Source organism: Vipera ursinii, assembly GCF_947247035.1.
Source record: "Vipera ursinii genome assembly, chromosome: 3".
Classification (NCBI taxonomy): Eukaryota; Metazoa; Chordata; class Lepidosauria; order Squamata; family Viperidae; genus Vipera; species Vipera ursinii.
In genome coordinates, this window is record NC_139516.1 from 53,719,478 (window position 1) to 53,741,965 (window position 22,488).

At 40.4% G+C, this 22,488-nt stretch overlaps 1 protein-coding gene across 1 annotated transcript in view; it reads left to right on the forward strand.

Annotated features, from left to right (window-relative positions):
- The window catches only part of TIE1 (tyrosine kinase with immunoglobulin like and EGF like domains 1), a 37,416-nt gene that overhangs the window by 5,041 nt on the left and 9,887 nt on the right, over positions 1-22,488 (forward strand). The window contains exons 3-15 of the mRNA XM_083357620.1: positions 2,900-3,010; positions 3,897-4,052; positions 5,139-5,270; positions 6,876-7,016; positions 11,720-11,848; positions 14,362-14,507; positions 14,957-15,101; positions 15,530-15,685; positions 17,338-17,478; positions 18,708-18,998; positions 20,731-21,021; positions 21,276-21,469; positions 21,624-21,834. Coding sequence (XP_083213746.1) covers positions 2,900-3,010; positions 3,897-4,052; positions 5,139-5,270; positions 6,876-7,016; positions 11,720-11,848; positions 14,362-14,507; positions 14,957-15,101; positions 15,530-15,685; positions 17,338-17,478; positions 18,708-18,998; positions 20,731-21,021; positions 21,276-21,469; positions 21,624-21,834 — 2,244 coding nt within the window. The remainder of the gene's footprint in view (positions 1-2,899; positions 3,011-3,896; positions 4,053-5,138; positions 5,271-6,875; positions 7,017-11,719; positions 11,849-14,361; positions 14,508-14,956; positions 15,102-15,529; positions 15,686-17,337; positions 17,479-18,707; positions 18,999-20,730; positions 21,022-21,275; positions 21,470-21,623; positions 21,835-22,488) is intronic.

The following is a 22,488-nucleotide window of genomic DNA, read 5'->3' on the forward strand; positions in this document are numbered from 1 at the left end:
ACAGAACCACAGCAAACAGACAACTTAAAAAGGATATAATTAAGAAAAGAATTAAATAAGCACAACATTAGACATAGAAAATAAACCAAAAACTATGCAAATAAAAATGAATGTTATGGTCAAACTCAAATGTCTTTTAATATTGTGCAAGCAATATAAAGTAAAATATAAATCAATAGTGAAAACGCTTATTTGTTCTGGGTGGACGCTGCAATCTCATAAAACCTGTGGAAACTGACAGTAAAACCAATGACAAATTCAATATTTTGTTGGATGTGGTTAAATTTTGTATAGACCAATAATTTTGATTGATTTAATATTTCTTGAGAAATCAACAAAGTATCATGTATGAAGGACTTGAAGCCTTACAGCAATCTCACTTTTAGCCATTTCTGATCCTTTTTTCTCAGGATTGGTTAAACATTTCAGTTTCAGATTCACAGCACTAGTACGGTAAATGATTTTCCTTTATAACTTACTTAATAACAATGATAAGCTTATCTAATGAGACTGAAACCAGAAGAGCCTTAGTATTCATCTTTTCATAGATATCCACAATGTGTATTTGTGTTTGTGTGTGTGTGTGTTTATGTAGAACTGCATCATGATGCAATGATGTATTGCAATGCAAGTATTGCAAGTATTGCAATGATGCAATACTGATAAATTCATTAGAGTTTGTGACGCAATTTATATATCCATCTCATTTGTATTATGTCATCTTGGCATAGGTGTTACCATTTTGATTCCATTGTGGCTTGTCAAGGATGCCTACAATTCTTATCTTCCTTCCCTGTTGGCACAAACATGCTGGTTAACCCTTTTTATGTACCACATCCTCATGATATTTCCTTCATCTCACTCGTAGCCTACATTGAGACAACTTTAGCCATCACTTTTAGCTTTCCAGTTTTAAAGTAACATTTTCCCCCTATTTTCAACCCAGTTTTTGCTGTGGACCAACTCACCGACCATGTAGCTGTTGACATTGGCAGGGGCTACAATCTGTTCAGCTGTAGCTAACTATTTTAGGCAGCAGCAAGAATAACTCTTCCCAAAGAAAAAATAGTTCTCCTACACTTTACAGAGGGTTAAACTAGATGAAACCTCTAGTTCTTTCCAACTTCATGCTATGCTATGATTCCACAATACTGGAGACTGTCTTCCTGGCACGCAGAAGAACCTGGACATCTGGTTTCTGTAAAGGCAGTTGCCCAACTGGTGCTTTTGGAAAAGTAAAGTTTTCCATGGGCCCATTATAGATGCAGGCTTAGCACTCATGAAAAGCATGAGTTCTGTGTTGTACAAAATATTGGCTTAAACAAGGAAATACAGCCAGGGTCTTACAGATGTCTATTGCTGATGCTATTATCAGTGAGGGCATTGCAGATTTTCTGTTTTTGCTCTCATTACTGGGAGTGGGATTGTCACCATTTTGCTTGTTCATATATTGAATTACCTATCTATGGGCTACTTCCATAGTTTCCTCCTTTAAATTTCTGGGAGTCTACCTCTGTGAAGATCTGACCTGGAAAGTTAACACAACTCAGGTGGCTAGAAAGGCCCAACAGAGGCTTCACTTTCTTAGGGTCTTGCGGAAGAACAGGGTAGAACAACAGCTAATGACCCTCTTTTACTGGTCTACTATAGAGAGCGTCCTCTCGTATGGTATTGTGGTTTGGTATGCTGGTCTGACAGCCGCGGATAGGAAAGTATTACAGAGGGTGGTGAGCACAGCACAAGACATTGTGGGCTGTCCCCTGACACCACTGGATGACATCGCCAGGGCTCGTTGCCTTGGAAGAGTGAGGAAGATTCTCAGGGATGACTCACACCCTGGACAGTCTCTCTTTACTCTCCTACCATTCGGTAGGAGGTATAGGAATATAGCCAGCCATACCAACAGGCTGAAAAATAGCTTTTACCCGTGGGTTGTTAGGCTTTTAAATGGGACATAATCTTATGCAGAATTGACTTGGGAGGCCGGTGTGTGGTGTAGCTGGTTCACATAGTGTGGTGGGATGGAGGGTTTGTTGTCACTGTGTGTTGGGGGGAGGGAGCACGGGGGGAGGCTCAGCTAATCTCAATGTACACATGTTGTACTTTGACAATAAAGGTTTATTATTATTATTATTATTATTATTATTATTATTATTATTGCTAGCCATGGCCACGCATACAGCAAGAACTACTGTTCCCTTGCAACACTATTTGAGGATAAAACCTTTGAAACATATTTCAAAAATAGCAGGTTCAGAGGTCTGTAAATCCAGGTACCACAATGGAACTAGTCCCCAAAGGAATAAATTCATTCTGCATTTTGTGAAGAGTTTCCAAGCAATAGGATGCAGTAACATATGTTTCTTCATAGCAGAAGCACAGTCAGCAGAGAAGCAAAGTATTTTTGCTTTACCCTATCTTGCTGCTGATTTGATGGTTGCATCATGAAAAGGATTAGGCTCTTGCAACAAACAGATACATTGAAATGGTAATGTGGTTGGGCTGTTTGATCTGAGCAAAATGTTTTTCTGGGTTATCTTTGCCTGTGCTCCTCACCCAACTTCTTGCTTTAGCCTGTAGCTTCACCAAAGGAAGACATCACAAATAAGGGAAAGAAGTCCCCCAGAATGAGTATTGTATCTTCATCCCACACTGTGAAGTATACATTTTCTGTATGTTCCCCTCTTCCTGGCAACGTATCTAGTCATTTATATGTTCCATCAAGCAGTATGTGCTCTGATAAGTGGTAGAAAACCCAGATATACTGTAAGTGCCCTCTATAGTTATCTGAGGTCTTCTTTCAGATATCAAGGTCATGTTCCTCTAATGAACAAGGAAGAGAAAATATTTCAAGGTATAATTCTGTAACCCAATTCCTTTTTTCTGTTCAACATTTCAGCCAACCTGGTCCCAGAGAAAGTGACCCACACAATCAGTCTTTCCCAATCAGCCCTACTTGTTGCCAGGATAAAGAACGGGAAGAAAACAGATATCTGGTGGAAAAGGAATGGCAAGTACTCCCATCATCTAACTGCATGTCTGTGATCAGATCTGCCCTTTTTCCAAGACATCCAACTCTTTCTTGGGGAAAAAAACCACTATTAAAGCTTAACTTTCTCTGTTGATATAGAAAAAACTAGGTATCCACTAGAGGAGGGATTCTTAAGCATTTTAATCTCTGAACCCTTTTATATTCTTAATAATGATTCCAGATCCCAACGACTTTTGGTTTGTGGAGGTTATATCTAGTGATATTTACTGTTTTAGGAATTAAAACTGATAAATGTTAAAATGTTTATTTCACTTCATGGAGCCCCTGAAAGGGTTTCAGGGACACCCCCCCCCAGGAGTTCCCAGACCACACTTTATAAAAACCTCTATGCTGTAGAAACCATTGATCCATTATGAATGGTCATCCACACATGGATCTATTTATTGGCTTCAAAATGGGAGCCTTGTGCAATGTAGTGGGTCCGACGCAAGGAAGAGACGCCAGCCGGAGTACGTGTTCAGTTCTTTATTGTGTGGGGGTTAGCGTACTGGAGAACGAGGGTTACCTGGCCTCCTTAAATACCCAGCCAGGTAGGCAGACAGCCAATGGGGTTGGCCCTAGGTTTCCCGCCAAAACTAGGTTTCCCGCCAAAACCGTTCAGGCCAACGCCCCCTGGTGGCTGTTGCTATGCAGGTGCCTGCATACATAACACCTTGGACTTGCTTAGTTCCTCTACTATTCTACCTGCTTTCCTAATGGCAAACATCCAACTGCATGACCCCCTCACACCTTTGCATTCAAATCACATTCCAAAAGATGAATCTATTTCGGTAGTATTTCTTTGTTCATCCGCTTTGGCTTTTTCTATTTTACTTGCTTGTTTCTTATTTTTTTTCCTGTGCAGGGACTTACTATGATACGATGCACCAGGGAGAGCTAAAGGAGAATAAGTCCATTCTGGTCCTGTCATCTGTTACCATGGCTGATGGTGGGATTTACAGTGCCACATTTATAGAGGACAGCCCTTTGTCAAGTGCCTTCTTCAGACTGATTGTGCGAGGTGAGACTGTGCATACCTAATGCAACCATTTAATGTTCCCTGACATATTATTGTGGCTGCCTCTTCTTAAAGAGAAGAATGCCTCTCCTTAAAAATGCATCTCTCCACCTACTTCTCAAGAAATACTTTGAACTATACAAGTCAATCTCTCTTTCAATCAAGAATGTTGACAGCATAATACTAAACCTCAGAGGTTTTCCAGACTAAGAAAAAATATTCTCAAATGGGTATCCCTAAAAAGAAAAATGCTTTTCTCTTTTTACTAATTGTTCAGAAAGAACAATTTAATGGTTTGATCACCTTCACCTGCAGAAATGCCCTTTTCTACGCAACAGGTCACATGATCAAAACTTGGGTGCTTGGCAACTGGTTCATATTTATGATGGTTGCAGTATCCTGGGGTCATGTGATCCCCTTCTGACAAGCAAAGTCAATGGGGAAGCCAGATTTATTTTATTTTATTTTATTTATTTTATTTTTTAATTCCATTTATATCCCGCCCTTCTCCGAAGACTCAGGGCGGCTTACAAGCTTAGCAGTAGCCTTCATTCTATGTATATGCCTGCTTATTAGGGCTTTCACACACCCCCAAGCGGCATTATTACAAAGTCAGCTTAATTGCCCCCAACAATCTGGGTCCTCATTTTACCTACCTGGGAAGGATGGAAGGCTGAGTCAACCTTGAGCCTGGTGGGATGCGAACCTGCAATAATTGCAGGCAGCTGGTGTTACTTAAGGAGGCATTAGCCCACTGCTCCACCAAGGCTTTACAACCATGTTATTAACCGAACAACTGCAGTGATTCACTTAAAAACTGTGGCAAGAAAGATCATAAAATTCCCAAATAGAATGGTCAGTGAAGGACATTCATTTAGGAAACACTGATGTAAAGAAAAGTGAATAAAAATGATTGTTAGGCTGAACTGAAGGCCTGTTTTTAACACACAAGTCATTTCCTGAGGTTGTTGCCAGAGACAGCACACAATGTATGAAATTATACTTGAACGTTGCGAGTGATTCTACTGTAGCTTTTCCTCTCTGGTGTTGTCTGGAAACTTCATATCATTATTCTTCCTGTCTCTCCAGGTTGTGCAGCCAAGAAATGGGGCTCATTTTGTGACAAAGACTGTCCTGATTGTCTGAATGGAGGCATCTGCCATCACACTGTGGGAGAATGTATCTGCCCTCCAGGATTCATGGGTACCCGCTGTGAAAAAGGTTAGAAGCAACCTGTCGTTGTTCTAGTGGAAATGGATCTTCCTGAGCCATGAACTGAACTTGAAAATCAGGAATTTCTTTATTGTATTGTAGTAGTTTTCATGGGCTGCAAGGAATATATCTGGTGATTAAATACAATAGAGGGGACCAGGACTGGAAGTTTTGTGTCTGTTCCCCCCCCCCCTTTTTTCCAGGCTTAAGAAGGTATGAAATCCAAAAATATATGTACCAAGATTAATGCATCTGCTCTTAAGTTTTAAATGACCCCAAATGACTACGATTTGCCATTAGATTTGTGTCCTGCCCTGTGGTATACAAAAAAAGGAATAGGATCCTACATACAGCATCCTTGATAAAACGTGTCTCAGTGGAACCAATCTGCAATTACATCAGGATAAACACTCCTTTTTGCATCAACAGCCCATAATCACCAATGGCTCAGTCAAAGGAAGTGGCCATCTTTGAAGGATCTTCACTGTAAAATTGATGAGGGGCCGAAAATTGAGTGACTTCCTGTCTTTTTTGGGGGGGGAGGGGACATTTTGCAGATTGTAGAAAATCTGAATCAGTGATATCTTAGAATACCCTGATCTCCTCTGTTCTTATTCCCTCCTGGGCTGACTGCAGTTGGGGAAAAACAAGGGAGGGAATTGCAAGAGAAGGATATATAGATGCATGTGTATGTATGTCTGCCTATGTGTGTACATGGGTGTATGTGTATACACACACACACACACACACACACACACACACACACATACTCATCATCATTATAGCTATTGTCTATCCAAATATGCAGGCCTCTTCTGCATATTTCCAACCAATTGGGCCTGCATTACTTGCTGAACACACACACACACACACACACACAATACATATACAGAGAGAAAGAGTACATAATGTGTATGTATATCTGTGTGTCTAATGTATATCACTGTATGTATATGCAATAAGGAAGGAAGGAAGGAAGGGAGGGAGGGAGGGAAGAGGGAGGGACGGAGGTTTCAATGCTTTCTGCAGCTTTTCACAAGGATGGGAAATCTTCCCACAACTCGATTTGAAAGCCACCAGGAAGTTGGAAGTCACTCCTGCTCCCACTGCTTTTTTGCCCACCTGTGGTCCTTCTGTTTCTCTGTTTAGGAAAGAAATATCTCTGAAATAATGACCCAACAGGGCATGGGTTGTCTAGTAATTAAAAAAAAAATCCCAGAAGAAGGCAATGGCAAACCATATCTGTAACTCTGCCAAGGAAACTTCATTTGGAAGTTATTCATTTTTAGGTTTTTCTTTTTGTCATTTACCAAGCAAAGAAGAGAAAAGCCGAGGGCCAAATAGTCCCACTACTGTAATCTAATTGTGGAATGCCAGTTCCATGGCCATGCTCTGGCATCCTACAGGGATTTCTACATACTTACATATGCCTTTTTCAATTATTAATTATAGGTAGAAAACCATGCAATTTATAGCCTCCCTGAAACTCTGCAGAGAGATTAATGAGTGTCCTGTGATCAAAGATATAGTTGTGACATATGGGAACAGGAGTATACTAATAATTATTGTTGAAGTGAAAGAAGTTCTCTGACAGGAATCTTCTTGCTTTTGCAGCATGTAGGGAAGGCCAGTTTGGGCGAAACTGCCAAGAGAGGTGTCCTAGTGAGCAGGGCTGCAGAGGCTTATCCTTCTGTCTGCCTGACCCATATGGATGTTCCTGTGCTGCTGGGTGGAGTGGAGTACAATGCAACTCAGGTACAGTATGTCTACTTGCAATTGATTTATTGCAGCATGGTGATACTGCCGTACTTCCCCGGGTAGTAACCATGGTCAAATGGATGGAATGAGGAAGGAAAGTAAAGAACTGACTGACTTTTCATAAAGCAAGAGGGAAGCACGGGACCACTATACAAAAACTCCCAAATAAATCAGTGAAACTCTTACTGTATTAATTGCTTTGTTGTATTGAGAACAATAGGGGCTGACCCTTTTTTATCCAGGGGATTTCCCCCAAATATCAAAGATATTACACTTACACTTTTCAGTTTTGCTGACTTACTAAATAGCATCAGGACTAAGGGCACCCAGTTTATTATACTTCAGAATCTTAATAAAGAACCCATTATTTGAAATGCTTTGAGAATAATATGTAGAAAACTTACAGAAAGCTAATATTTTACCACTTACAGGTAAATGTTCAGGTACTAGAACTTGATTTTTCTCAGTAAGTTAAGGTAAAACAATACATTGTTTTATATTCAGGTAAAACAGGACATTTTTATAATAAACTCATTCTAACTCAAGTGACTCAGGAGAACCAGGGCTTTTTTTCTCATAGGACGCCCAGAACGGAGTTCCGGCACCTTTTTTGGATGGAACCTTGTAGGGTAGGCAAGGTGGGTTGTATGACATGTGTGAGTTCCGGCACCTTTTTCTTTTACAAAAAAAGCACTTAGGAGAACACAAGAATTATACCTGACAAAAACAAAAGGTGCTATTATGTTTAATGCATGTACACTTTTGATTTCATTGTCACTATCAACAGAACAATTCCATGTTCCCTGGAAAATCTGGATATGGAAAACAAGTAAAAAGAGTTTCTGCTTCATCCCAGACACAGGATGGTGCAGAAGCTTTATTCAGCTTTGGTTGCTTTCTCTGTTGGGGCTACATTTGGCTCATAGCCAGAAGAGAATGGCTTCCTCCTTTTGTTTCTTCAAAATAGTTTCTCTCCTGCCTGGCCCCCACAGAGTCAGAAAAAAAAAAAGAAAGATACTTGTAAGCAGGAAGTGAGTGGAAAAAAAATGTTTTAAAAGTAACCCTATCCTGACTGCCCGCCTGTTTCTGATGCTACGTTTTCTCATGCCTTGGCAATGATCTCTCCTATACTGTTGTTTGTGTTTTGAGAGGGAATCTAAGTCAAGGTTAAGCAACTTGATACAATCCTAGTGATTTGGACTACAATTTAAGGGTTTGGGGTATTTTTAATTATTTATTGTTAGGGCTTAATTAATTTAATTTTATTTTAACTTTTGTATGTAATGCTTTTATTGCCCTGTACACCGCCCTGAGTCCTTTGGGAGAAGGGCGGTATAGAAATTCAATTAATAAATAAATAAATTTCCAGAAATCCATCTCCGCCATTATGCTGGGGCTAATGGGAACTGAAATCCAAAATATTTGGAAAGCATTAGGTTGTCCATCCCTGCTCACATTACCCCAACACCAAAAACTGCATAGTTTGGATACTAGAGATTGTTTTGTTCTTCACTGACTGAAACACAAAATAACAGTGCAAAGCATTTTTTGGTCTCCTTGAAACCATTTTCAACCTGAATCATTAACATTGCCAATTATCAGAAAGTTGTGCCTTTTACTGCTAAGAATATTATGACACCCTTCAATTTTGTACCAAGTAAATACTTTTGCGTTGATAAATTCTAAGAGTAGGCTTGTACCAATCTGTGACTATATTTAGATAGTGATGGATATCGATCTTGACCAATCACAATTTCTTTCACTATCCTCCACAACCACATCAACTGGTGAAGTAACAAGATCAGGGTAATGTTTAAACTTAGGTTAAGGGTTATGGAAACTTACGGTCAGAGGTGAATTTATTATATATTTGTATCTATATTGAACAAAATTGGAAGTTCTTTTTTTATATGTCTTTTTCGTATATTTTTAGTTTTTCTGTTACACTTTTAATCTTTTTCTTGCTTTTCTTTTTTTCTAATTTTTCTTTATTTGTTTCTGTATTATATTAGTTTTGGAAATTCAATAAGGTTACTTTTTTAAAAAAAAATCGGGCTGATGAAAATATTGTCATGGTTTTGGATTTTATTTTTCAGACATTATGAGTTCGATAGCATATATGCCACCTTTAAAAAAATAATCCCTCTTCTTCCTCCTGCATGAAAAGGAGACATTTTGTCTGTCTATACACATCACCTTCACTTAATCGTGGTGATTGGAACTGTCATTTCTGTCATTAAGCAACACAGTCATAAAGCAGGATATCACATGATTGTGCCACTTAGTGCCACTAGTTCCAGCAGCTCTGGTGACCATGCTTATGCAAATCCCACACTGTTGTTAAGTGCAACATCACAGAGTTGTCATTTGCAGCCTCCTGCCAGCTTCCCCATTGACTTTGCTCAGCAAAAGCCAGCAGTGAAAATCAGAAATGGCAATCACATGATCACAGGATGCTGACATTATAATTGCAAGTTGGTCACCAAACACCCAGATAATAATCATGTTGTGAGAAATTTTATATCCAAATACATTTTATTCTTTATACTGTTTCCATCTTCCCTGGTAATGACCTACAAAGCCCTGTTGTGTTTCAGGGTCAGCCTGTGGGTTCGGCATTTGGGTCGGACGACTCAGAGGAGGAGGAGGGGGGTGTTGAAGACCTTGCTGAGGGGGTTGAAGATCTTGCTGATGAGAGCCCTCAGCCAGGCCCCTCCCACTTGGTCACCACGGAGACCCAGCTGTGTGAGCCTGACAGCGTGGATGAAGATGACCCACAGCTGGCCCTGTTCAAGGACGCCCGACGCAGGAGGCAGTCAATTAGGAGTAAACAGAGGAAGGCAATGGGGCTTCTCGGAAGGAGGCAGAGAGAAGCCACGCCCTGAACTCTATATAAGGGGAATGTGTGGGAGGGCTGGTTTGCAGAAGGCAACCGCTTGGATAGTTTCTGTTTCTTAAAGCTCCTGTTTCTTGGTTCGTGTCTTGTTTGTTTTTGTAGCTATAAATTTGGCAGGCATAATTCCAGCCTCTTGCCGTTTGTAAAGGGGTTGTACCTGCCTTTTCTGCAGGGCCGGTAGCAGGCTGGTACAGAACAAGCCCTACATGGCATGGGTCCGGAGTACCTTAGGGAGCACCTGCGGCCGGCATCAACTTCCCTCCGCCCAGTGCGCTCCCACAGAGAGGGCCTTCTCAGGGTGCCACCGGTCAGAGAATGTCGACTGGTGGCCCCCAGGGGGAGGGCGTTCTCTGTGGGTGCGCCTGACCTGTGGAACCGTTTACCGGTTGAGCTCCGGATGGCTCCCGACCTTCGCTCCTTCCGACGTGATCTGAAAACCTATTAGTTTGAACAAGCTGGCCTGGTCTGATGGGTTTGGGTTTTAATTATTGTTTTTAATGTAATTTATTTATTGTATTGGGCACTAGGGTTTAATCTGTTTTTAATTTTTGTATTTCGGTATTTCGGTATTTATTGCCCTGTTCACCGCCCTGAGTCCTTTGGGAGAAGGGCGGTATACAAATAAAATAAAATTAAATTAAATAAATAAATAAATAAATAAATAAATAAATAAATAAATAAATAAATAAAAATATTAACAGAATCCACAGTGGTCTGAGAATCAGTGTCTCCACTAGATAATTAACAGTCAAGCTAAACTAAGTTAATTAACTAAAATTAGCAAACTTTCTCAAATACGTTACCCAGACTTAATCCACATATCAAAGGATAAGAACTGCAAACACAGAGTTAATTAAATTAGGTCTCCCAGAGGAACTGCATGTTCATAAGAATAAACATACCTACACAGAGAGAGAGACACACACACACATACATGCCTCATGTGTCACCCTAGAGTCAGCACGTGGCTCCCACTATAAAAATTTGCTGCTGTACCTCATTTCTCTGCAGCTTGGCTATAAATGCAAACTGTTTTGCTTTTAGGAATAAATATTTCTTCTTTCCTCACAACTGTCTGAATCTTATTTTTATTTATTCTTGCGCAGCCCCAGTTCGAGTTGGAACCCCAAATTATTCTTCTGATAACATTACCACAGGGTTGTTGAAATGGCCACAACTAGAAGCACAGTCATATGTACCATTCATTCAGCACTATCGTATCTTCAAACAGTCATTGAATGAGGGTCTTTAAGCAACAATTATTTCTATGCAATCCATATTGCCCCCAGTCTTGGCAAGTTCTCCATATACAGTACAGTACTCTAAAAGGAATTGACAAGGATTTCCCTTGAATGTTTCAGTTTCACAGAGAGTAAAGAGCAATAGTGAAGGAATACTACATTGATAAAGTTGACACTTTTCTCTTCCCAGCAACGTGTACATATTGATAGGCTTCTGTAATAGTTTAAAACCAGAAAAAGACACTACTCACTGTGTTTGGCAGCATTGAAAATTGTATGAAAAAAATCCAGGTAGGAAATTAAAAGTGTCCTTTCAAAAATTATGTTTAGGGAGAAAGGAAACCTATTGTAAATCCTCCTTTCTCGTTACACTGCATTGGTTAAACAAGGGGATAAACTACATGTAAAATATACTCATGCATCTGTTATCCAACAGGAGGAGGAAGATTAATAAATGCTCTAACTAAAATAAATGTAATCGGTCATGTTATCTTTGACCAATAAACCCGGTCTTTAAAATGGGTAGAATTGTTGAGGTCCTGATCCCTCTGTTCTTTCCACAGCTTGTTCCCTTGGCAAATACGGTCCTGACTGTACCCTGGAGTGTAACTGCCAGAATGGAGGCACCTGCAATCGATTCAGCGGCTGTATCTGTTCATCTGGTTGGCATGGACAGCATTGTGAAAAGTCAGGTAAAACTGTGATAAGATCATGAATGAATAACTGAGATCTTCCCAAAATGATTTAGGTTTCAGGGAAGAGGGAGGAGGTGTTTTAAAAAAAAAGGATGACAGCTATACACATAAGAAAATGTGGGGTTTGATTACATGATCAGGGCTACCAACTTGACCATTGGAACCAGGGGTCTTCAAACTTGGCAACTTTAAAACTTGTGGACTTCAACTCTCAGAATTCTCCAGCCAGCATGCCTAGCTGAGGAATTCTGGGAGTTGAAGTCTACAAGTCTTAAAGTTGCCAGCTCTGTTTTGTACCCTTTGCTGCAGATTCAACTGGTTGGTTCTTTTATAATTTATGGTGGACATCAGGCAGGATATTAGATTTTTAGTGAAAATACTAATTATATACAATTATATATAAATATAAAAATGGACGCGGTGGCTCAGTGGGTTAGGACGCTGAGCTTGTCGATCAGAAGGTCGGCAGTTTGGCGGGTCGAATCCCGAGTGCCGCGTAACAGAGTGAGCGCCTGTTACTCGTCCCAGCTTCTGCCAACCTAACAGTTCAAAAGCACGTAAAAATGCAAGTAGAAAAATAGGGACCACTATGGTGGGAAGGTAACAGCGTTCCGTGCGCCTTTGGCGTCTAGTCATGCCGGCCACATGACCACGGAGACGTCCTCAGACAAGCGCTGGCTCTTCGACTTTGAAACAGAGATGAGCCCCTAGAGTTGGAAACGACTAGCACGCATGTGCGGGGGAACCTTTACCTTTTACTATATATAAATATATCAGACATTCACATACTGAAAAAGAATGTTTATTTATTTTCTTATTTCTTATTTCACTTCAAACCCTTTCATACTTTTGATTTCTTATAGCTTTTAGCCTTGAAACGTTCTCCACTCTGACTGTAAATCCATTTCACCCATCCTGTTTTTACTCCTCATTGAATTAACTGTTAAGACTGACTTGACTTGCATTGCTTTACAGCCTAGTTCCTAGATTTCTGTTACTTTTACTCTCTCTTCTTCCTGCCCTGCTGCCTCTTTATTTCCCCAGAAAGTCTTGTTTTGCTTTTCTCAGGAAGCAAATGCTGTGGGTCCAGTTTCTCTCAGTAGGTACAGCTGTCACTCATGTTCTCCTGTTGAGATGACTCCATTCCTCTATCTCAGACTTCACTCTTCTGCCAGTGAAATTTTCCTTTTGAGTGAATAACAGAATAACAGAGTTGGAAGGGACCTTAGAGGTCTTCTAGTCCAACCCCCTACTCAGGCAGGAAACCTGATAACATGAATATCTGGATCATTTTTGCCAGCCTTCTTCCAGCCCTCATGGATTCCACAGAGTGGCTTCTGCTTCTTTCTTTGACTGTCGTAAGTCTTGATGGACTGTTTTAAGGGCCCTTTTTCCTTTCCTTTCTTTTTTTCCCTTTTTCTTCTCTCCAGCCATCTCCAGCAGGGTCTATGGCAATTTGCTGTGGCCAACTTGCCTCAGCCAACTTGCCATGGGACAATTCGCGGCAGGACAAGATATCAAAAAAAAATGGTGGAATACAATCATTAAAGAAAGGGTGGAAAAGGAGTCATAGAATGAAATGTGAATGACAAAAATTAAAATATTTTTTTTATTTTTTAAAAAATAATTAAATTGAATTGTTCAATTGCCCTGTGGCAAGCTGTCACACAGCAAGTTGGCTGCAGCAAGTTGTCCCATTCCATCTTCAGCATGCCTTTTTTTATATTCTCCCAACCAGCATTTCTAAATATTTTAGAAATATTTACTAAGGTTTACTAAGCCTGCCCATTTAATACTTATCAGTTCTCTCTCCCCACTTCTAGAAAGGCACATGCTTATGAATAGCAAAACATACATTCCTAGTAGGAAGTACTAATGAATGGTTGTGATCTTGGTGAGAGACATGTAGAGATATCCTCACACAAGTACACATAGGACACACTGTTTAGTGAATATAAAGCATTTCCCTTTTGCATCAAATTTGCTTCTAAGTGATTTTATGAATCTATCCGTGACATTTTCTTGGTAACATTATGGAAATAGTTTTCCACTGTTCATGCGTGCATTTTATCCATTGCCATAATCCTAGTGGATGCTAATTTGTTTTTATATATTTCAAAATAAGAGTAATAATTCACACATTATATAACCTGGAATTAAGGAGAAACTCCCTGACGGTGAGGACAATTAATCAGTGGAATAGCTTGCCCCCAGAAATTGTGGGTGCTCCATCACTGGAGATTTTTAAGAAGAGGCTAGACAGTCACCTGTCTGAAAAGGTCCCTTCCAGCCATATTCTATTCTATTCTATTCTATTCTATTCTATTCTATTCTATTCTATTCTATTCTATTCTATTCTATTCTATTCTATTCTATTCTATTTAAGGTATATCTCCAATAAATGTCATTGGATATAAATGGAGACAGTGGATAAACATCATAAGGTATGTTAAAAAGCTTTCTCAGTGCAATTGTAATGATTTAACCTTATTATGATATTTTCTGCCAAGACCGTATACCCCAGATCATCAACTTGGTGTCTCACTTGGAGTTTAACCTAGGCTCCCAGATCACAGTTACTTGTATAGCAACAGGCAATCCACCTCCTGTGCGTGATAACATTGAACTACGCAAGCCCGATGGAACAGTGATAATGGTAAGAATTTGCGCATTTATGTGCTTTACTTTCTGTCTGATACTGTACAATCATGTGAAGTCTATCACCTACTCTATTTTGTCTGGCTAAGAAACTTTTCTCTGAGTACTGCAAACAGTGACCAAGGACGAGAAGATCTCCTGTCTCTGAATTCTGACCAGGTACTGGTGACCCCTCCTGTTCTCTGACATGAACAGAACCACTCGCTCTCCTACGGTCATAGCTGTGCCATGAATTGCAAAAATGGCTAATTCCAAATGAGTTCATGAAAACTGGATCAGATGATCAAGTTCTTAGAATGCATCTAGTTTCTACTGTATTATTTTTTTCTACATTGGTATTTCAGGATGTCCCATATCTGAATGGGGCTTCAACAATATGGTTGTTTTCTCACAAATGTCTTTTAGCAGATTTTGGCAAGATACGATGGTGTTATTGTCTCTCCTTAGCCCACAAAAGCCATCATGGAAAAGGACATGACAACCTGTGAGTTTCAAGTGTCACAAGTAGTCTCTTCTGACTCTGGCCTCTGGGAATGTCGTGTCTCTACCACTGGGGGTCAGGACAGTGGCAAGTTCAAAGTTACTGTGAAAGGTGAGAAGGCAGGACAGGTAATGACACATCACAGTTAGAGCTCATCCTCTTTTTTTTCTGAGATACAGAAACAACTGAAATATTTCCAGAGTTTCTAAGTTTAGTCCTATTCTGATTGTTCTTTATTTAAGAGGAAACTCTATCTGTAGCTTCTTTCCACTAACACCTGTCCAGGCAAAGGGTGGTTGTTAAGGAAAGGTTGCCATTTTATTGAAGTATTAGTTCCCAACGAAGGAAAATATTATTGGATTTTTAATCCAGGTAAGGATTGTTAGAAGGATTGTGCCAAGTACAGTCCGGGGAACAGTGATTTGAGAAATTATTGATCCAGATTTTTTTTTTTGAGCAAGTGATTTTCCCATCAAAGCAGGAGATGCAATCTTTGTACTCATTTGTAATGAATTCGCCAACTGTTTTCTCTCCGTTAGTGCCTCCAGTGCCGCTCTACCCTCCCAGACTTCTGACCAAGAAGAGCCAACAGCTGGTGATATCCCCCGTGGGGCCTATTGTAGGTGATGGACCCCTCATCTCCATCAAAGTTCTATATAAACCTCAAATGGGAAGTAGCTGGTCATCTATTGAAGGTAAGGAATTTGTTGTATCTGGAATGAGGTGACTTTTTATGGCATATCCTCGATATCTTGGCTGGAACTGGACTTTTCAGATCCCTTCCAATCCTCCCTCTATTATTTATCTCTTTTTATTCCAATTAAACAGATTTTCAATTCCCTAAGGTTGCTTATGTGGGCGAAGGTTCGCTCTCTAAGCTTGTGGGCTGGTTTCCGAACGTTTCGTTACCAGGCAAGCAACATCTTCAGCAGAGTTGAGGGCAGGCGTAGGCAACCTTGGCTCTTTTATGACTCGTGGACTACAATTTCCAGAGCTGGCTCAGGAATTCTGGGAGTTGAAGTCCACGAGTCATAAAAGAGCCAAGGTTGCATACCCCTGATTTAAGGGATCAAACTCCTTTGAAGAAGTTACCTAGCCTGGCAACGAAACGTTTGGAAACCAGCCCACAAGCTCAGAGAACGAACCTTCACCCACATCCTACACCCGAGCTACATTTGCCACTATTGCAAAAATGTTTATGTTTACGTGGGGCATTTCTTCTGGCCTTGATTTCATAGATTGCTTTCAATGAAGAAAGGAATCTTCTGTAAAGAGTAGGATCTCAGTATCCTGCTTCCCTTTAGAGCTCAAACGTGCAAATACAGGCAATCCTCCACTTATGACCACAACTGAGCCCAAACTTTCTGTTGCTAAGTGAGACAGTTAAGTGAATTTTGCCCCATTTTATGAGCTTTCTTGTCATAGTTGTTAAGTGAATCACTGTAGTTGTTAAGTTAATAACATGGCTGTTAAGTGCATTTGGCTTCGCCATTAACATTGCTTGTCAAAAGGTTGCAAAAGGTGATCACATGACTCCGGGACACTGCAGCTGTCATAAATGTGAACCAGTTGCCAAGCATCCAAATTTGGATCACGGGACCATGGGGATGCTGCAACAGTCATAAGTGTGTAAAAAACGGTTGTAAGTCACTTTCTTCAGTGCCATGGTAACTTCAAATGGCCACTAACCCAATGGTTGTAAGTTGAGGACTACCTGTAGTCTCATGTCAATTCAAAGCAGCAATTTGCTAAACATCAAAACATCCTGAAGTTTCCTTGGAACCAGCACAAGTTCCTTTCCACTGTAGAAAAACTATATGGAGAATATTATTGCTAATCTGTTTCTCCAGCAGCTTTTTGCATTAATTCTGAGGATGGCTCCTCAGCCATCTAAAGCATTTCTTAGAGTGGCCTGGAAGAATCATAAAATAACTTTTTCACCCTTTCTTTCCACTACAAGTATCTATTAAATATTCCTTTGGATCTAATCCTACATCTAATTTAGCTATACTTCTTCTTAGCCATCCAGATAAAAAAAAACAACTAGTAGATTCCAGGTTCTAGATTCCTAGGGTGTCTGCCCAGCCAGTCTTGAAATTACAAGTTGTATTTAGCAATATAAACAAGAGCTCCACAATATATATTATTCCTCAGGGAATACTGTAGAGAACCTAGAACTAATGATGTTTCTCTCTGCAGTAGATAGTAACAGAAAATTGTTAGGTGGAGCAGAGAGCTGTTGATCCCAGTTAAAGGGTTCTGCCCACTGAGCTTTCTGTAACAGAAAATAGATGAAAACAGTACCCTTATATGAAACCCTTGAATTAATGGCTTTTATACCGATCAGCAGTTGATAACATCCAGAACATCACGCTCATGAACCTGCGACCTGTCACAGCCTACGTTGTTAAGGTCCAGCTAACGCGCCCTGGAGAGGGAGGAGAAGGTGTCGCAGGCCCAAATGCTATCATGGCCACAGATTGCAAAGGTAAGTGCTTAGTAATTGTTTCCCAGATCTATAGTTTTAGGGTGGGGGAGAAGGAGAAAGATTATGAGATTAAAGATTAAAGAGAGAGCAAAGAAGAAATATAAGACAAAGAGAAAAAGTCCATTTTTACCAATGGGTGTAGACTTTATTTTGCATTTTATGTCGTCTACAATGTGTTCTTAGGAGCAATCAGATTGTGAATAAAAAAGGACCCTATTTGTTCTGGCTTGGAACCATTTTTTTTTCTTAACGTCGATCCAAGCTCTTTGAATTTGCTTTAATCCATCTTTTAAATATATGCCTATAACATGCTAGCATTTTCAGTTTGGCAGTTTGGCACCTACCCCAACTGGCTAATTTTGAAAAGCTTTACAGGATCAGATACAACTGGTATTTGAGGGGTCTTTGGTACTCTCTGGACTTGATTTGTTTTCTTGCAGATGTTTCATTACTCAAAGTAGGTAATATCATCAATGAAACGTCTGCAAGAAAACAACCAAGCCCAGAGAGCACCAAGGACCCTCATTTCAACCTTGAACTGCAAACAGTCTCTATTGATACAACTGGTATTTTGATTGATCAATAGGATAACCTGGGAATTTAAAAAACAAAAAATCTGGAAGAGGGCAATAGCAAACCAGTTCCACATTGCCCAGAAAATTGCAACTCAGAAAATGTAGAAAAAAATGGAGCAATTTAGTAAGTCACTGTAATAAAGTCAGAAACTGGCTAATTGGTCCAATTCTGCTATGTTCTTCATTTTAAGTTGTGGAATGAAAATCTGCTTGTATTTAGTTTTATCTGCAGGATATGATATTTTGAGTAAGAGGAGATGAGATGTCACCCTCAAAATTAGTGAAAGGGTCAGGAAAAGAAGACACTTCCTTTACATGGCATTTTTGGTGTATACAAGGAGAACTGCTCACCTCTCTTCTCAGCTAGCATTACCTTCTCTGATTGCTGGAAAAGAAAATGCCTTGCAGCTGAGTGTTGCTATCTTTGACCATCTTTGGGGTAGGGATAATGACTTCCTGAAGTTTGGTAAAGCAGCTAATATACTGTTGACATTGCAGAAATAGCAAGTGGAATTGTGTGCTGCATTAAAAAACCATTGAGAAGGGAATTCTACACAAAGTTCTAGATGGAGGAATCCAGAATTCCTTGCTCCTTTGTGCTATTTGAGAAAGGAATCAGATTGATGGGTTTATATATTTCTCTATTTCATACAGAGCCAACAGCAAAACCTGTAATTGAAGGTTCATATTTTGAAGGGAGCAATAATCTACGTGTAAACTGGAATTTGCCCAAAAGTGACAATGTGGGTTCAGGATTTCTTGTCCGTCTCTATGATGCATCCAAAGAGCTTGTTCATCAAGAAAATGTTACATCCATGATTGTCCAGTCAGCATATATTCCGAATCTAAAGTTCAAGGAGGACTATAGCCTAGAAGTAATGGTCTATCACTGTACCAGCTTGGGACCGCCATCTGATCTCCACACATTCAAGATCAACAGTAAAGGTAAGAAATCTGTCACTTCCAAAAGGAACAGGATGGCTTTAGAGTGGGGTACGCAATATAATCCAAGTGATCCCTTGCGCAATAAGTATTATATCACAGGTCAGAGTTTTAAAATATGCCAGACTTTGACTAGTCTTGTGTTGTATGACAGATGGCCTAAAAAAATCCAAATTCTTTCTCACTGATCTTTGTCAGTCTGTCTGCCTGTCTCTCCATCTCTCCATCTATTTATCATCCATCTCAATCAGCAGTGGGAAGGAATTTCGGTTGGGTTTTTTTTAAGCCACCTGTCGTACAACACAAGAGACCTCTTCTCCTGCAGTGATTTCTTTGAATTTCCTGTTTTGCTACGGGAAGCTGAGGGTATCATGAAGTAGCTACTCATTGTATTCCAGCATGATGACAACCCGGCTAGTTAAATCCCTTTTAGCCCCAGAGCCCCTGGCTCAGAAGGAGGTGAATTCTGTGTAGAATCTGCAGTGGTTCCACGATTGGATCATTGAACGAAAGTCACCTAGAGCAGCGTTTCCCAACCTTAGGAACTTGAAGATGCGTGGACTTCAACTCCCAGAATTCCCCAGCCAGCATAGCTGGCTGGGGAATTCTGGGAGTTGAAATCCACGCATCTTCAAGTTCCTAAGGTTGGGAAACGCTGACCTAGAGTATATAATCTGTAATAGTCTGTAATAAGAACATATAAAGATTGTATTTATTCTCTATACTTACATTTTATATCTTTTTAAACACTTTTCGAAAGCCTGATGTTCTTACAGCAACTCTGGCTCCTCAAAGACTAGAACAATGTCGCCTGGTTCCATGGCGATTTCAAGAATTGCTGGGAAAAGTCGCTACATTGCAAAGGGCCCAGAGCTTTCAGAAACACACCAGGCCTTTAAAAGTAAATGGATAGATGACATATCTCAGCCAGCTTAGACACTGTAGATAGCTTTTCTATTATCTTTGGATCTGATCCGAAAATTATTCTGTGGATTTTTAGTAATGTTTAACAATGGCAAGAAAATGTGCTGGATTGGAGATTCAACCACAAAAGTGAATTCTTAAACGAAACAGACTGTTCCTTATGCAGGTAGTCCTCAATTTATGACCACAATGGAGCCCGAAATTTCTATTACTAAGCAAGGCAATTGTTAAGTGATTTTTGCCCTACTTTATTACCTTTTTGCCACAGTTGTTAAGCAAATCACTGCAGTTGTTAGGTGATTCATGTGGTCATTAAGTGAATCCGGCTTCCCGCATTGACTTTGCTTTTCTGAAGCCAGTTGGGAAGATTACAAATGGTGATTACATGACCCCAGGACAGCACAACTGTCATAAATACAGGCCAGTTGCCAAGTGCTCAAATTTTGATAATGTGACCCTGCAAAGTTCACAAGTGTCAAAGGTCATAAGTGTGAAAAAACGGTCATAAGCATCTTTTTCAGTGTTGTAACTTCGAACGCACTAAATGAATGTTGTAAGTCGAGGACTATCTGTATGCTAAGCCGGGGGTCTTCAAACTTGGCCCTTTTATGACTTGCACACCTGGCTGAGGAATTCTGGGAGTTGAAGTCCACAAGTCATAAAAGGACCACGTTTGAAGACCCCTGTGCTACGTTACCCTAATAGAAGGGTCCCAAGTGCCCAGATGATTGTGGCACAGCATGGGCATATATTCCTGGCCAAACAGATCAATTTCAGAGCTAACAGCTGTGCCATTTGCCTCCTCTCTCAGGACCCTCATCACCACGCTCTCTCATGGTGAACCCCCTCTCTGATAACTCCATCAGGCTATCCTGGCTAGCTCCTGAATACTCTAATGGGGGCATCAACAAATACATTGTAGAGGTGCAGCAGCTGGGAGGCAACAGTGATCCGCACTGGATAGACACAGAGAATGGCAGGGATACCACAAAGATTATCACAGGGCTTAATGCCAGCACAATCTACCAGTTTCGGGTGCGAGCCAAGTCTTACGTACTGGGCGAGTGGAGCCAGCCTGCGAAAGCTGAAATCCTGGGTGATGGTGAGTGGGCCAAAAGCTTATTTGGTTGGTTGGTGAAATGAAAAATTGGAAGGGGGAGAATATTGGCAGAGAAAGTTTCACATACATCTAGCATGCTTTGGCCAAGATTCTCCAAACAAGCACTGGCAATGATCTTGGCAAATTTAGCCTGGAGGCAGAACAGCTTAAGAACCCACAAGTAGCAAAAAGCCATCTTTATTGTACTGTTTGTTGGGTGTGTTCACAAATCCAGTCATTTAATTTCTGTCCCACAGGAGCCCTGAGCCAAGTGCCTACCCTAGAAAGTAAAAACTTGCCTCCGTCTATCATGGACCAGCAATTGATATTAGCCATTGTGGGCTCTGTCTCTGTCACCTGCCTGACCATATTATTTGCTCTCCTGGCCCTTTTCCTCATCAAGAAGAATTGTTTTCATCGCCGCCGCACCTTTACCTACCAGTCTGGCTCAGTAAGTGCTGTTGTCCCTGGCCCATTCGCCTTCACTTCTCTAATGATCTTGACTCCTTTCCATCAACATCCTCTGGTACTTGTGTCCCCATGCTGCTGACCTGTCTGGTCCACAGGGTTACCTGCAACCATTCTCTCCCCAAATTCTCTCACAGGGAGAAGAAACTATTCTGCAATTCAACTCAGGCACCCTGACCTTGACCCGCAGGCCCAAACCACAGCCTGAGCCACTCAGCTATCCCATCCTGGAGTGGGAAGACATCAAGTTTGAGGACATGATAGGGGAAGGAAACTTTGGACAAGTCATCCGAGCCATGATCAAGAAAGATGGCCTGAGAATGAATGCTGCCATCAAGATGCTGAAAGGTGAGATGACTATTAAGGCTATTTGGATAACCCTTCCCTCTCTAGCAGACTGGTTGAATGATTAGACAACCAGCTCTGATTCCTGACCTTTTAGCTGGCAGTCAATGGAGAAATGTTAATAACAACAATATAAATACAAATTATTCCTATACAATGCAAGAGGAAGCCAAGCGCGCTTTGCTCAGAGGACAAATTAAAGGGTATCTGAGGCTATAAAATCATGGATATTTAAAATGTATTAGCATCACATAGTTACGGTAAATGGATGAAACTAGTTTCATAACAATTCCTTATTTGACTGAAATGGTACAAGGTTTTCTGCCTGAACAGGTGTCTGGACTAGAAGACCTCCCAGATTCCTTCCAATTCCGTCATTCTATTCTATTCTATTCTATTCTATTCTATTCTATTCTATTCTATTCTATTCTATTCTATTCTATTCTATTCTATTCTATTCTATTCTATTCTATTATTCTATTCTATTCTATTCAGTGCTTTTTTTGTAAAAGAAAAAGTTGCCAGAACTCACACATGTCTTACAACCCGCCTTGCCTACCCTACAAGGTTCCATCCAAAAAAGGTGCTGGAACTCCGTTCTGAGCGTTCTGTGACAAAAAAGCCCTGATTCTATTCTATTCTATTCTATTCTATTCT